This window comes from Bos taurus, chromosome 20 (assembly GCF_002263795.3).
Source record: "Bos taurus isolate L1 Dominette 01449 registration number 42190680 breed Hereford chromosome 20, ARS-UCD2.0, whole genome shotgun sequence".
In the NCBI taxonomy this organism is placed as follows: domain Eukaryota; kingdom Metazoa; phylum Chordata; class Mammalia; order Artiodactyla; family Bovidae; genus Bos; species Bos taurus.
The window spans coordinates 53886633-53901656 of NC_037347.1; the positions used below are offsets into that span (position 1 = coordinate 53886633).

At 34.3% G+C, this 15024-nt stretch overlaps 1 protein-coding gene across 4 annotated transcripts in view; it reads left to right on the plus strand.

Moving 5' to 3' along the window:
• CDH18 (cadherin 18) overlaps positions 1 to 15024 on the plus strand; it is a 605364-nt gene that overhangs the window by 553348 nt on the left and 36992 nt on the right. For all 4 annotated transcript variants that reach the window (XM_015459117.3, XM_015459116.3, XM_010816840.4 and 1 more), the window contains 1 exon segment: positions 10620 to 10737. In XM_015459117.3, coding sequence (XP_015314603.1) covers positions 10620 to 10737 — 118 coding nt within the window.

Consider the following 15024-nt stretch of genomic DNA (forward strand, 5'->3'; position numbering starts at 1 on the left):
TATTCTCATAATAGGTAAGAAAAAATGTCAACTTAATGTTGTTTATAAGAGATCCATAGTCAATATAGTAAAAAGCTTGAAAGAAAAATCAAGAAATTACTTGCATAATTGCCACATACATACTCACCAACTACATACACACATACAAAGATACAAATTATCCAAGGAAATATTGGTAATATACAGAAGCACACTTATTAATATAAAAAGGGTCAATGCAATAGACAGAAACAATTTTAAATTTTATATATTTATCAAAATTTCTTCAAAATAAATAAAGTAAAAATGTATAGTAAAATAAAGAAAAATATACAAGTCCATTATTATATTGTGAGTTTTAGTATGGTTTTGCAAGAAATTGATAGAATAATAATATAAAATGTTAGTAAATAAGCTAAAAATTTGAGCACCACAATTAACCAAGCATTACTGTTTAACACATACATAATATTGCAGTGAACAAATTTAAATTACATTGGTTAAAATTTTACATAGATATTGACCAAATTTCTTCCATATTCAGCAGCACAAAGCAAGTTTTAGTAATTGTCAATATTTGACTTCATCTTATTACAATAAAATAATGTTAGATACTAATTCAAAAATATTACTAGAAAAACTCCACCAAAATTTAAGTCATTTCTAAATAAGCATGAGCCAATAAAGTAATATAAATTGAAAATATTTCCATGGAATTATAATCAAAATATACTGTATCAAAAAGGAAAAAAAAAAGGCAATCAGTTTTTTACTCATTTTATAGTGATAACAAAAGTTTGAAATCAAAACTTGTAAGGATATAATTTGAATTATATTCTCTTTCATGAACATAGAAATATCATAAACAAAATATTGTCAAAGAGAATCCAGAAAAAGTAATACTTTAAATTGGAAAGGAGAAAAATTAAAACTCATTTTGATAGATGAAACAAAATTTTTGATAAAGTTAAATACTCATTATTAATAGCAGTGCTACTAATAGTAGTGGTGATACCACTACATTGCTATTGTTTGTGACCCCATGAACTGTAGCCCACCAGGCTCCTCTGTCCATGGGATTTCCTAGGCAAGAATACTGGAGTGGGTAGCCATTTCCTTCTCCAGGGGATCTTCCCAACCTGGGGACTGAACCTGTGTCTCATGTCTCCTGCATTGGCAGTCATATTCTCTACCTCTAGTACCACCTGGGAAGCCTTTTTTTAAAAAATATAACTGTTATTATTTTTGAGAAGTAATTGCTAGGCTTGAAACCCCAAAGTTCTAATATATATTTTTAATATAAATTTATTTATTTTAATTGGAGGCTAATTACTTAACAATATTATAGTGATTTTGCCATACATTGAATCCGCCATGAGTGTACATGTGTTCCCCGTCCTGAACCCCCCTCCCACCTCCCTCCCCATACCATCCCTCTGGGTCATCCCAGTGCACCAGCACTGAGCACCCTGTCTCATGCATGGAACCTGGACAGGCGATTCGTTTCACATATGGTAATATACATGTTTCAATGTCATTCTCCAAATCATCCCACCCTCTCCCTCTCCAACAGACTCCAAAAGACTGTTCTCTACATCTGTGTCACTTTTGCTATCTCGCATACAGGGTTATCGTTACCATCTTTCTAGATTCCATATATATACGTTAGTATACTGTACTGGTGGAGAGGCAATGGCAACCCACTCCAGTACTCTTGCCTGGAAAATCCCATGGATGGAGGGGCCTGGTAGGCTGCAGTCCATGGGGTCGCTAGGAGTCGGATATGACTGAGTGACTTCACTTTATTTTTTCACTTTCGTGCATTGGAGAAGGAAATGGCAACCCACTCCAGTGTTCTTGCCTGGAGAATCCCAGGGACCGGGGAACCTGGTGAGCTGCCGTCTATGGGGTTGCACAGAGTTGGACACGACTGAAGCGACTTAGCAGCAGCAATTAAAAGCTGAAACTCCAGTGCTTTGGCCACCTCATGCGAAGAGTTGACTCACTGGAAAAGACTCTGATGCTGGGAGGGATTGGGGGCAGGAGGAAAAGGGGATGACAGAGGATGAGATGGCTGGAAAGCATCACCGACTCGATGGACATGAGTTTGGGTGAACTCCGGGAGTTGGTGTTGGACAGGGAGGCCTGGCGTGCTGTGATTCATGGGGTAGCAAAGAGTTGGACACAACTGAGCGACTGAACTGAACTGAACTGAACTGATACTGTATTGGTGTTTTTCTTTCTGGCTTACTTCACTCTGTATAATAGGCTCCAGTTTCATCCACCTCATTAGAACTGATTAAAATGTATTCTTTTTAATGGCTGAGTAATATTCCAGTGTGTATTGTGCCACATCTTTCTTATCAATTTGTCTGCTGATGGACATCTAGGTTGCTTCCAGGCCCTGGCTATTATAAACAATGCTGCGATGAACATTGGGGTACACGTGTCTCTTTCAATTCTGGTTTCCTTGGTGCGTATTCCCAGTAGTGGAATTGCTGGGTCATAAGGCAGTTCTATTTCCAGTTTTTTAAGGAAACTCCACACTGTTCTCCATAGTGGCTGTACTAGTTTGCATTCTCACCAACAGTGTAAAATGGTTCCCTTTTCTCCACACCCTCTCCAGCATTTATTGCTTGTAGACTTTTGGAGAGCAGCCATTCTGACTGGCATGAAATGGCACCTCATTGTGGTTTTGATTTGCATTTCTCTGATAATGAGTGATGTTGAGCATCTTTTCATGTGTTTGTTAGCCATCTGTATGTCTTTTTTTGAGAAATGTCTGTTTAGTTCTTTTGGCCCATTTTTTGATTGGGTCATTTATTTTTCTGGAATTGAGCTGCAGGAGATGCTCGTATATTTTTGAGATTAATTCTTTGTCAGTTGCTTCATTTGCTATTATTTTCTCCCATTCTGAAGGCTGTCTTTTCACCTTGCTTATAGTTTCCTTTGTTGTGCAGAAGCTTTTAATTTTAATTAGGTCCCATTTGTTTAGTTTTGCTTTTATTTCCAATATTCTGGGAGGTGGGTCATAGATGATCCTGTTGTCATTTATGTCAGAGGGTGTTTTGCCTATGTTTTCCTCTAGGAGTTTTATAGTTTCTGGTCTTACGTTTAGATCTTTAATCGAGTTTGAGTTTATTTTTGTATATAGTGTTAGAAAGTGTTCTAGTTTCATTCTTTTACAAGTGGTTGACCAGTTTTCCCAGCACCATTTGTTAAAGAGATTATCTTTTCTCCATTGTGTATTCTTGCCTCATTTGTTGAAGATAAGGTGTCCATAGGTGTGTGGATTTATGTCTGGCTTTCTATTTTGTTCCACTGATCTATACTTCTGTCTTTGTGCCAGTACCATACCGTCTTGATGACTGTGGTTTTGTAGTAGAGCTTGAATTCCACCAGGTTGATTCCTCCAGTTTCATTCTTCTTTCTCAAGATTGCTTTGGCTATTTGAGGTTTTTTGTATTTCCATACAAATCGTGAGATTATTTGTTCTAGTTCTGTGAAAAATACCATTGGTAGCTTGATAAGGATTGCATTGCATCTATAGATTGCTTTGGGTAGTATACCCATTTTCACTATATTGATTCTTCCAATCCATGAACATGGTATATTTCTCCATCTATTTGTGTCCTCTTTGATTTCTTTCATCATTGTTTTATAGTTTTCTATATATATAAGTCTTTCTTCTTTAGGTAGATATATTCCTAAGTATTTTATTCTTTTCATTGCAGTGGTGAATGGAATTGTTTCCCTAATTTATCTTTCTGTTTTCTCATTGTTAGTGTATAGGAATGCAAGAGATTTCTTTGTTAATTTTATACCCTGCAAATATTATATTCATTGATTTTACTATATTCATTGACTAGCTCTAGTAATTTTCTGGTGGAATCTTTAGGATTTTCTATGTAGAGTATCATGTCATCTGTAAACCATGAGAGTTTTACTTCTTTTCCTATCTGGATTCCATTTATTTCTTTTTCTGACTGATTGTTGTGGCCAAAACTTCCAAAACTATGTTGAATAGTAGTGGTGAGAATGGGCACCCCTGTCTTGCTCCTGACTTTAGGGGAAATGCTTTCAATTTTTCACCATTAAGGATAATGTTCTAATATATTTAAATTAAATTATGTGATTACTTTGCATTCTTTAAGCACTATATTCACATTTAATATAATTGCTGTCTTTACTATCACAGTATCACATGATTTTAGTTGTCACTATAAGGAAAATATTCTTTATTGTATCTGAGATTTTTCCAAGTCTTTTACCAAAATGAATTTAGATTTTTCATTGAGGGGATAAAAACATCATGTTTACATATTGTTTATTACACCTGTATTTAAACAAATCATTACCCATTCAGTTCTATGAGCAACCCATTACAGAGAAAAATGGTCTTAATCTTTCTGTTACTTAATTTTACAGATTTTGGCTCATTTAATCTTAGTGTTGTACCATTTCTGGAGAAACTGTATATTTTGAGGCAGAGTTGGAATAGGAAACTATTCAAATAATGATTTGTGAAATAGGTTTTCCTATTGTATTTGTATTGCAACAGTTCCTCTTTCTATGACAATTACTTTTAGAATTGCAGACACTTCTATTATGGATGTTGTGCATTTAAATATAGCAGCATGTGGCTATGACAGAGACTGGTCTTTTCTGAAAGCAGAGGTTCAAACCACATGTAATAGTAGAGTTCTGGTTGGTTCAGGTATCAATATAAACTTCAAAAATATATTTCTCTGAGTTAATATATTTTCCTACTCTGGAAAAAATCTTTTGCATATGTTTTTATGAAAAAATTTTAAAGGAAAATCATGCATGCATGAAATTTTAAATCACTTCTCAAGTAGAGTGAATTCAAAATACTTAAGATGTGCCAATAACTAGGAAGTTTGAAAAATAGCAAAGGGAATTCTTTCTGTCTTATTCATATTGAATTTTTCCTCTGTATTTTTTATAAGTAAACTTAGAAAACATAACATATAAAAGAAAATATTTCACTACATAACACCAACCTCTGCCCACAAAATATCCAATTATTAATAGTACAGATCAGATCAGATCAGATCAGTCGCTCAGTCCTGTCCGACTCTTTGCGACCCCATGAATCGCAGCACACCGGGCCTCCCTGCCCATCACCAACTCCCGGAGTTCACTGAGACTCACGTCCATCGAGTCAGTGATGCCATCCAGCCATCTCATCCTCTGTCGTCCCCTTCTCCTCTTGCCCCCAATCCCTCCCAGCATCAGAGTCTTTTCCAATGAGTCAACTCTTTGCATGAGGGGGCCAAAGTACTGGAGTTTCAGCTTTAGCATCACTCCTTCCAAAGAAATCCAGGGCTGATCTCCTTCAGAATGGACTGGTTGGATCTCCTTGCAGTCCAAGAGACTCTCAAGAGTCTTCTCCAACACCACAGTTCAAAAGCATCAATTCTTCAGCTACTTGTCAAAGTTAAACTTCAACTAAGTAACAAAAGTTGGTATTATTTTCAATGATCATTTAAGATCATATTGTAGAGCAAATTCAATTAATTTTAAAGAAGATGCAATGCATTCCATAGAATTTTTTCTTCATTTTAATTTAAGTCTTAGATGGAGTTAGCACATTTCCCAAACAGAAAACTATGTTATTTGTATAAATTTCTGACACTATTTTTCCTAAGAAAATACTCTATAAGTAATGGATTTAATATGTTTTAAACATATTTAAACAAGTGGATTGAAAGTGGAAGTGTTTGTTGCTCAATCATATCCACCTCTTTGCGACCCCCTGGACCATAGCCCACCAGGATCCTCTGTCCATGGAATTATTCAGGAAAGAATACTGGAGTGGTTAGCCATTTCCTTCTCCAAGGATTGAACCTAGTTCTCCTTGCATTGCAGGCAGATTTTTTGCCATCTGAACCACTAAAGAAGCCCAAATAAGGGGATACATTTAATAAAAGAAATATAAAATTCGTTTTAATTAGTTTCTACCGAAAGTGTATCCTTATTCATGGGCATTATAAAAAAATTCTAGTAAGTATTTATAAATACAACTCATCAATTTGAGTTTTTCTCCTTTTGTTAGAGTAAATCTCAGGTCTTTCAAAGTAATTAAAGACTTTACACATTTAATACATAATGTGCAAGTGATAAAAAACATTTGAGTTCAGTTAGAAGGTATGCTATGCTATGCTAAGTCACTTCAGTCGTGTCCGATTCTGTGTGACCCCATAGACGGCAGCCTATCAGGCTCCCCTGTCCCTGGGATTCTCCAGGCAAGAACACGAGTGGGTTGCCATTTCCTTCTCCAATGTATGAAAGTGAGAAGAGAAAGTGAAGCTGCTCAGTCGTGTCCCACTCTTAGCGACCCCATGGACTGCAGCCTACCAGACTCCTCCGTCCATGGGATTTTCCAGGCAAGAGTACTGGAGTGGGGTGCCATTGCCTTCTCCGTTAGAAGGTATGAGAGTCAGAAAATAAAGTTTTATGGATCATACATCACCAACCAGTTGCACAAGCAGAGAGCACAAAAACTAAACAGAGTAGATAAATCAGTAAGTCTGAGAAAAGTGTAGAAAATATTGATAAAAGTGACATAGCAACTATCTAGATATCTGCCAGAAGTGTAAATCTCCTAAAAATCAGAAACATGTTTAACTTTCAAGTATGTTTTCTAAAAAATGTCTAAGGAAACAAATGAATATCCCATTTCCTATTGACAGAGAAAAAGTTAATAATAAAATAACCAATAGAGAAATTAAATATGCCTTCTCTCATCAAGAGAATATCTAGGAGTGGTAGATTAAAAAAAGACCAACATACTAGGTTTTTGGAAGCATCTTTCAAAAGTATTATGGAAAAATATTTAAGTATAGACGCATGTCCAACAATTCTACAGAAGTTCAAGATGTATGGTTCACTCTTAAACAAAATATGTGAACCAAATTATCATTTATTATGTAGATGAGACCTTGATCCCTTTCTGAAGAAAACAGATGTGCTCTATGTGAACTTTCTGGTAAACTGAGATTTGAAATTACCTGCAAGAAAATGGGAAGATTTATATTTTAAAGTTAATACAAAAAAAGTGTAAATATAATAGAATATGAATTATACCAATGTTTAACAAATTGAATAGGGTCATGTTTGTAAAAATATTAAGAAAATTTAAAATAAATTATAAATTAACTTTGAAAGGAGAAAATTGTTTCAAAGAAGTGATAGCAATAAGCATATAATAGCTCAGTTAATTTAATTGTTCTTTACCAACCCCCTCCAAAATTGCTTTCTAAGATAAGAGATAAACTTGCAAGTATGTCAGCATATTATGAGGTATCATTGAGAAAATAATATTGCCCATTTGAGAATCACAATGAATGAAAAATAGGGGTGGGAAAATATTTATTTCTTCCCTCAAAAAATTTACACAGCTGTCCGCAGAAATTTATACAGTTTCTGTGGGAAACTGGTTCCAACATCCCCCTTCTGTCCCTGGGATACCAAAATCCATAAATGCTCAAATCCTTTATATCAGTGGTGTAGTATTTGCATATAAACTTCACACATCCTTCTATATATTTTAAAATCATCTCTGGTAATTACAATATATGATACAATGTAAATATCATGTAAATAGTTGTAATTACAACATAAAGACCATTTAAATAGTTGCCACTGCATGGCAGTTTCAAGTTTCACTTTTTGGAAGTTTCTGAATTTTTAAGAAACATTTCTAGTCCATGGTGGTTGAGTCCACAGACTCAGAACCATGGATATGAAGGGTTGACTGTATTTGTTTTACTTATCCCTGAAAATGTGATATTTTATTTCCATCTGATACTAAGTAACTAATGTGTAGAAACTGCAATTGTGTTTTTAGAATCTGCACATTCTAAATTAAACTTGACTACACTAAAGTCTTTAACTGTGTGGATAACAACAGACTGTGAAAAATTCTTAAAGAGATGGAAATACCAGACCGCCTGACCTGCCTCCTGAGAAACCTGTATGCCAGTCAAGAAGAAACAGAACTGGACATGGAACAATGGACTGGTTCCAAATTGGAAAAGGAGTACATCAAGGCTGTATATTGTCACCCTGCTTATTTAACCTATACGCAGAATATAACATGTGAAATGCTGGACTGGATGAAGCATAAACAGGAAGTAAGCTTGCCAGGAGAAATACCAGTAAATTCAGACATGCAGATGATACCACTCTAATGGCAGAAAGCAAAGAGGGAATAGTCTCTTAATGAGGGTGAAAGAGAAGAGTGAAAAAGCTGACTTAAAACTCAACATTCAAAAAACTAACATCATGATATTCGGCCCTATCACTTTATGGCAAATAGATTGGGAAACAATGGAAACAGTGACCAAGTTTATTTTCTTGGACTCCAAAATCAGTATGAACAGTGAATGTAACGGCAGCTACAAAGTAAAAAAGATGCTTGCTCCTCGGAAGAAAAACCGTGACAAACCTACACAGCATGTTAAAAAGCAGAGACAAAATAAAAAAACAGAGACATTACTTTGTGGACAAAGGTCCATATAGTCAAAGCTATGGCTTTTCCAGTAGTCATGTATGGATGTGAGAGCTCTACCATAAAGTAGGTTGAGCACTGAATAATTGATGTTTTCTAATTGTGGTGCTGGATAAGACTTTTGAGAACCCCTTGGTAAGCAAGGAGATCAAACTAGTCGATCCTAAAGGAAATCAACCTTGAACATTCACTGGAAGGACTGATGCTTAAACTGAAGCTCCAATATGTTGACCACCTGATGCAAAGAGCCAATTCATTGAAAAAGACCCTGATGCTGGAAAAGATTGAGGGCAGGAGGAGAAGAGGGCAACAGAGGACGAGATGGCACTCCTGACTCAATGAACATGAGTTTGAGCAACTCTGGGAGATGGTGAAGGACAGGGAAGCCTGGCGTGCTACAGTCAGTGGAATTGCAAAGAGTCAGACATGATAGGACCGGACATCAACAATAAACTATAGAACTTTTCCTGCACTCGAAAAAAGTCATCAAGTTTCCTTCTGATTATCCATCAATTGATTCTATTTATAGTCAGAAGGCAATAACAACAACAACAAAATTCTGTCCAGAGACTAGTTGTACTTTAAGTGAGAAAAAATTCAGCAATTATGTAAATGTTCAGTTCATATATAAATGATATGGTAATATGGAGTGAAATAATGAAGAGAAGGATAGAGTGTGTGTGTGTGTGTGTGTGTGTGTGTGTGTTTGAGGGGCTGGGGGTCTTTTACCAGGATCTCTTGCTGAGAGAATACTGGCTGAGTGGTGATGGAAAAGAATATAAAGAGTGACCCTTGGGACTATATGCTGCTGCTAAGTCGCTTCAGTCGTGTCCGACTCTGTGCGACCCCATAGAAGGCAGCCCACCAGGCTCCCCCATCCCTGGGATTCTCCAGGCAAGAACACTGGAGTGGGGTGCCATTGCCTTCTCCGAGGGACTATATGGAGGAAGTTAATCACGTCTGTATCTTGAGGCCCTTTCTTCACGTTCACTTCATGAAAGCACATCCCCTTCTGGTCCTACTTGCCCTGACCACTCATTCTCACTACTTCGATATTTCTTCACTTCTCCCTTGCAAACTAATGGGCTCAGTACTTGGAGAGGAATTTATCTTTTAACTCTGATGCATACTGGTGGTTTGTTTTACTTGTAAAATATTGAAATGGAGTGAATGAAAATGGGTAAAATATTCTTAGTAACCATGTCAGTTTTTGAAATGCATGTACTATATTTCACATGCAGAAAATGCTATTTTTCTGGCTCTTCTTCACCTCTGTCTGTTTTCAGTTTCTCTACAGAAACACTGTAAAGAGGATACCTAAGCCTTAGGATACCATTTTTTTTCAAAGGGAAAATATTATCTTATTCGTTTCAAATATTGTTTTTAAAGATTGTGATGAGTATAAATATTGGAATGTGTGTATTGCTCTTAAGCTACCTGGAATATTTAATTTATGTATTCTAACTTTCTCTGTTCCTTAAAGTACATGAAGTCCAAATTTTGGCATTGCTTTCTCTCAAACACCAGGATGAAAAATATATCATAAAGCTCTGCGTGATTTAGTTTTACTACTGTCACTATTTTACAGATTTGAGGCACATCACATTCCTTTTGGGACTCAGAGTCTTCCTCTCTAAAATTCAGGGTCTAGATCATGATCTCAGAGGTCTCCTGAAACAAAAAATTATGACTCTAGTGCCTTTGTGTTTTCTGACTGAGCCCAAAATGTACTGAAAGGCTGTTCTACATCAACACTGGGATATTGTATTTTTACAAACAATACTTCATGTCTCCCCAAACAGGTGTTCACACAAAACCTTACAACTAATTGGCCTCAAGATACTGTGGATAATAAAGGAAAACACACACACACACACACACACACATTAAATATTTGTGCCATTCTGGAAAAAAAAAAAATTGTGAATGATTGTAAGGTATGCCATACTACATTTCTTAAAGTCTAATGCAATGGAGAGCAAATTAGTTAATTCTGTCATTAGAATAAGCATTTGAAAACACTCAAGTTGGATATTGAAATGTTATAATTGAAATCAAGGAAAGAGCTAAATTAAATTTACTCTTAATTTTGTTTTTTCTTTAGGTTATTCATACCATCAGTGCCACTGATAAAGACGATTTTGCCAATGGACCAAGGTTTAACTTCTTTCTTGATGAACATCTGTCTATAAACCCAAACTTCACTCTGAAAGATAATGAAGGTGAACATGCATTCATATATTTTTTGATCTTTTTGGTATCTGCTTTGACTTGATATGGAGTAGGACTGAGCAGCTTTGCTTGATTCTGATATACCCATGAACAGCTTGCAAATCAACATTCAAAGTCAGTTTGACGTTAATGTGTTATGATCTGTGAATAGCTTGTATTTAAAATTGAGCCATATGTACAAATAACTTCCATTGAGTTTATTCAGAAGCATCCCTTTAAACCAGAAACGTACATGTAATATGCTCTTGGGCAAATTTTAAGAGAAATCTTAGCTGACAAACATGTTTATGAGAGCTGCTATAACTGCTAGGAGATAGAAAAAATTTAAATTAGGAAAAATGAAAAATATGTCCTAGGGAGATTTAGGAAAGGAAATGCGATGTTTGAAATCATCTTGCATTAGCCAGGCTATCAGGATGTTATGTACAAATTATATTTCCTCTTGTTATTATGAATATTTTTCTAAAATATGGATAGATACATATGCATAATTACAGAGCATTGTGGAATTTTTGAATTATTTTTGTTTAACCTTATCTACTGTGTGGAGGAAAAATAACACCCTGTAATAACTAGAGAAGATTTACCAAGATTTAGAATCCCTTGTTGGATAAAATCTATTCTTCTGTATGGAAGGGAAGCAGCAAGTTATTCAATATGTACAATGTTCTGATTGGCATCAACTTTCTTGTCATAAATGTTTTTGATCACATTTATCTGAATATGCTATTATTTAAGACTTAACAATAGCCTCTGAATCCTGTGAAAGAAACAATGACACATACATTTTGGAGTAAACAGTTGACTTCTTCTCTGTACTCCTCATGGAGCATTTTCAAATTCAGAAGAAATCCCTGACAACCCAGTGAACGGTTTACTCATTATCCCAAGCTTCTTTAAATTATTATAATAGAGGTACTAAATTGTGCATGTGGCTGTTGCAAAATTCATCCAAAAATACCAAACTTGTTTGTTGTTCTCATTTAAAATATCCCTGTGGTCAGCTCTACTTATGGCAATACATATTTATCCATGTTTGTGTATGACAAATCATATTAATTGACTATTGTATATTTGTTTACATATGTACATCTCACCCAAAAATCCCAAATGTATTTATTACAATTAACTATGCTAAATATGTAAAAATAAATGCATATTGTCCATATTCAAATAATTGCGTATTTAGAGAACATTCAACTTTCTGCCTTAGTAGATTGAATTCTACCATATTTAGAAACCCATATTTATAAAGCATATATATATTTCAGTTGAATTTTTCCATTCCAATAACATTTTATTATACATTTTAAAAGTAATTTTAATGTGATGATATAAATAAAAATTGACTTAGATTTAATGATATGTTATAATCAAGCTATTTAATATAAATAACTCCCAAAGTATTTTAGAAAAATAAGAGAGTATTACTTGTTTAAACCCACATTAGTGACTAAAAGTCCTTTACTCAAGATTATTACATCTGACATTTTTCATTTTAATTAATGGATATATTCAAAAGGCCACAGTTCCGTTATTTGACAATGTTACCAGTTCTAGTAAGTCAAACTGAAGAAATCCCACTCAAATACATATACACTTTTGAAATGTTTATAATGCTGATGTAAATGTTTTAAAATTTATTTTAACCATGTATATGAATGTTTTAAATCATCTATGCTATATCAAGTATGTGTTACCTACAGACAGTTGTGTAGGGGTAAAAATGTTTTAACTTATTTTTAAATGGATTTAATTTATTTAAACATATTTGGGAGTTTATGAAATTATAAATAGCACCAATAATTTATTTTGGACAGAAAAAGCAACAAGATTCTGAAGAAGAAAAAAAAAAAAGAGATGCTAATACAGCAATAAATACATGTGCTTGAACAGTTTTGTTTATGCTAGATAAGACAAACCACCTAACTTCTCTTAACCTATTCTTAAATCCATTAAGTTGTGGTTTGAATTATTTACTTTGTAGCTTTGGGGAATGAATGACACTGTGTGTAAGAGGATTACAGTCAAGATGGCTTTTTCTCCAAACAGAAAGCAGTTATGGATAATAATTTATAAAGATGAAATTTAATATGGGGTTTATTGTGGGCTTCCCTTGTGGCTCAGCTGGTAAAGAATCCACTTGCAATGTGGGAGACCTGGGTCCGATCCCTGCATTGGGGAGATCCCCTGGAGAAGGGAACAGCTATTCACTCCAGTGTTCTGGCCTGGAGAATTTCATGGACTGTATAGTCCATGGGGTCACAAAGAGTCGGACAGAACAGTAGCTAAGTCATGTCCAACTCTTTGTGACCTATGGACTGTAGCCTGTCAGGCTCCTCTGTCCTCCACTATGTCCTGGAATTTGCTCAGTTTCATGTGCATTGAGTAGGTGATGCTCTCTAACCATCTCATCCTCTGTCTCCCCTTCTCCTCTTGCCCTCAAACTTTCCCAGCACTAGATCTTTTCCAATGAGTCGGCTGTTTGCATCATATGTCCAAAGCATTGGAGCTTCAGCTTCAGTGACAGTTCTTCCAATGAATATTCAGGGTTGACTTCCCTTAGGATTTACTGATTTGATCTCCTGGCAGTCCAAGGGACTCTAAGAGTCTTGGAATACCCATACCAAAATGAATATATATATATATACACACACACACACACACACACACACACATATGTATTCATGGGTGTATAAACAGCTCTCAGGACATCAACCAGAACAAAAACAAAGAAAGTAAGAGTTGCCAAATCTAAGCCTACAGCTTGAGCATTGCATTCTGTGAGTTAGTAGACATTTACATGCCATCAAAACACAGAAAAATCTAGAAGAAAAAATTAATAGCATTATTTTCTGTGCCCACTGTTTATAACAGAGAGGAACAACAGAAAGCAGACAGAGCCTCCAAGCCAGGATGAGTGATCAGAAAGTCATCAGTTTAGTGGCATCTCCAAACTGTTTATGGCCAAGATTTATTGCAGAGAAAAAGCTGTTTCCAAAGTTAGACACAGAGAAATACATTATATTGATAAGCCTGAAAAATCAAAATATTAAGATAGTCAAGAGATAATAAGATAATGAGAAAATGAATTAACTCTGAATAATGCAAAATATATAAATGAACAGAAAAAAGTGAATATTAATGTTTTTAATGTTTAGCATTTAAAAAATTTTTTAAAAGTGACATCTTTTGAAAAAGACTAAGAAGTTATATGAAATGAGACAATGAAATTAAATGTTTGCATAAATATAATTTCAAAATATTTATCAAAATAAAGCTATAGTTTTCTCATAGTTAAAAAAGTATATAAAGTTATATGAAAATATATATTTAGTGTTATATACATAACTGTATAAACCTATAAGTAGATGTTAAACTCTTGTTTTATATATACTATGCACATGTATATATCATGTATGCATGCATGCATGCTCAGTTGCTAAGATATGTCCGATTCTTACAACCCCATGGACTATAGACCATCCAGCTCCTCTGTCCATGGGATTCTCCAGGCAAGAAAACAAGAGTTGGCTGCCGTTTCCTTCTCCAATATATCATGTATACATAAGATATATATTAAAATATAGGTATTAAATATATAAAATGTATAAAATCTATATTTATAAATTTATATTTAGATATATATATATACACACACTAAGCATATATACATTATCCATATATTTAAATTTTAATGATGTGTAAATATATATGTATATATACAAACACACACACAGACCAAAAGAAAGAACAATAGGAAAAAAATTAATAGCATTACTTTTAGACTGGACACAAAGAGAGATTTAACAAGCCAGATGGAATTCCATTAATTCAAGCAAAGTTCAAATAGGTCAAAATTTTAAAATATTGTGAGAACACTTAGATATGGAATATAATATATTCAGAAGAATTAGGAATAAATTACATCAACAAGCAATATATAGATAGATTAAATTGTACAACAATTTTTTGAAGTTAAAAATATGTAGACCCTCATGATGAACATGAATAACAAAAAGAAGTAGAAATTCAATTCTATACTTAAATATGCCAGTTTAAAAGTGTTAAATCTCAAAAATAAAGATAAAAATATTAATCAAAATAAAAGGGAGGATACATTAAAAGTAATAATAATTTGCTCATCTCTAAAGTAGATTCCTGTTAGAAAAACTATTTGACAGAAATGATAGCAATTATATAATCAAATTGCTAAAGGAAAAAAATTTCCATTGTCAACCTTTTCTATATTTAGTTAACAGTGGTAAACAATCAGG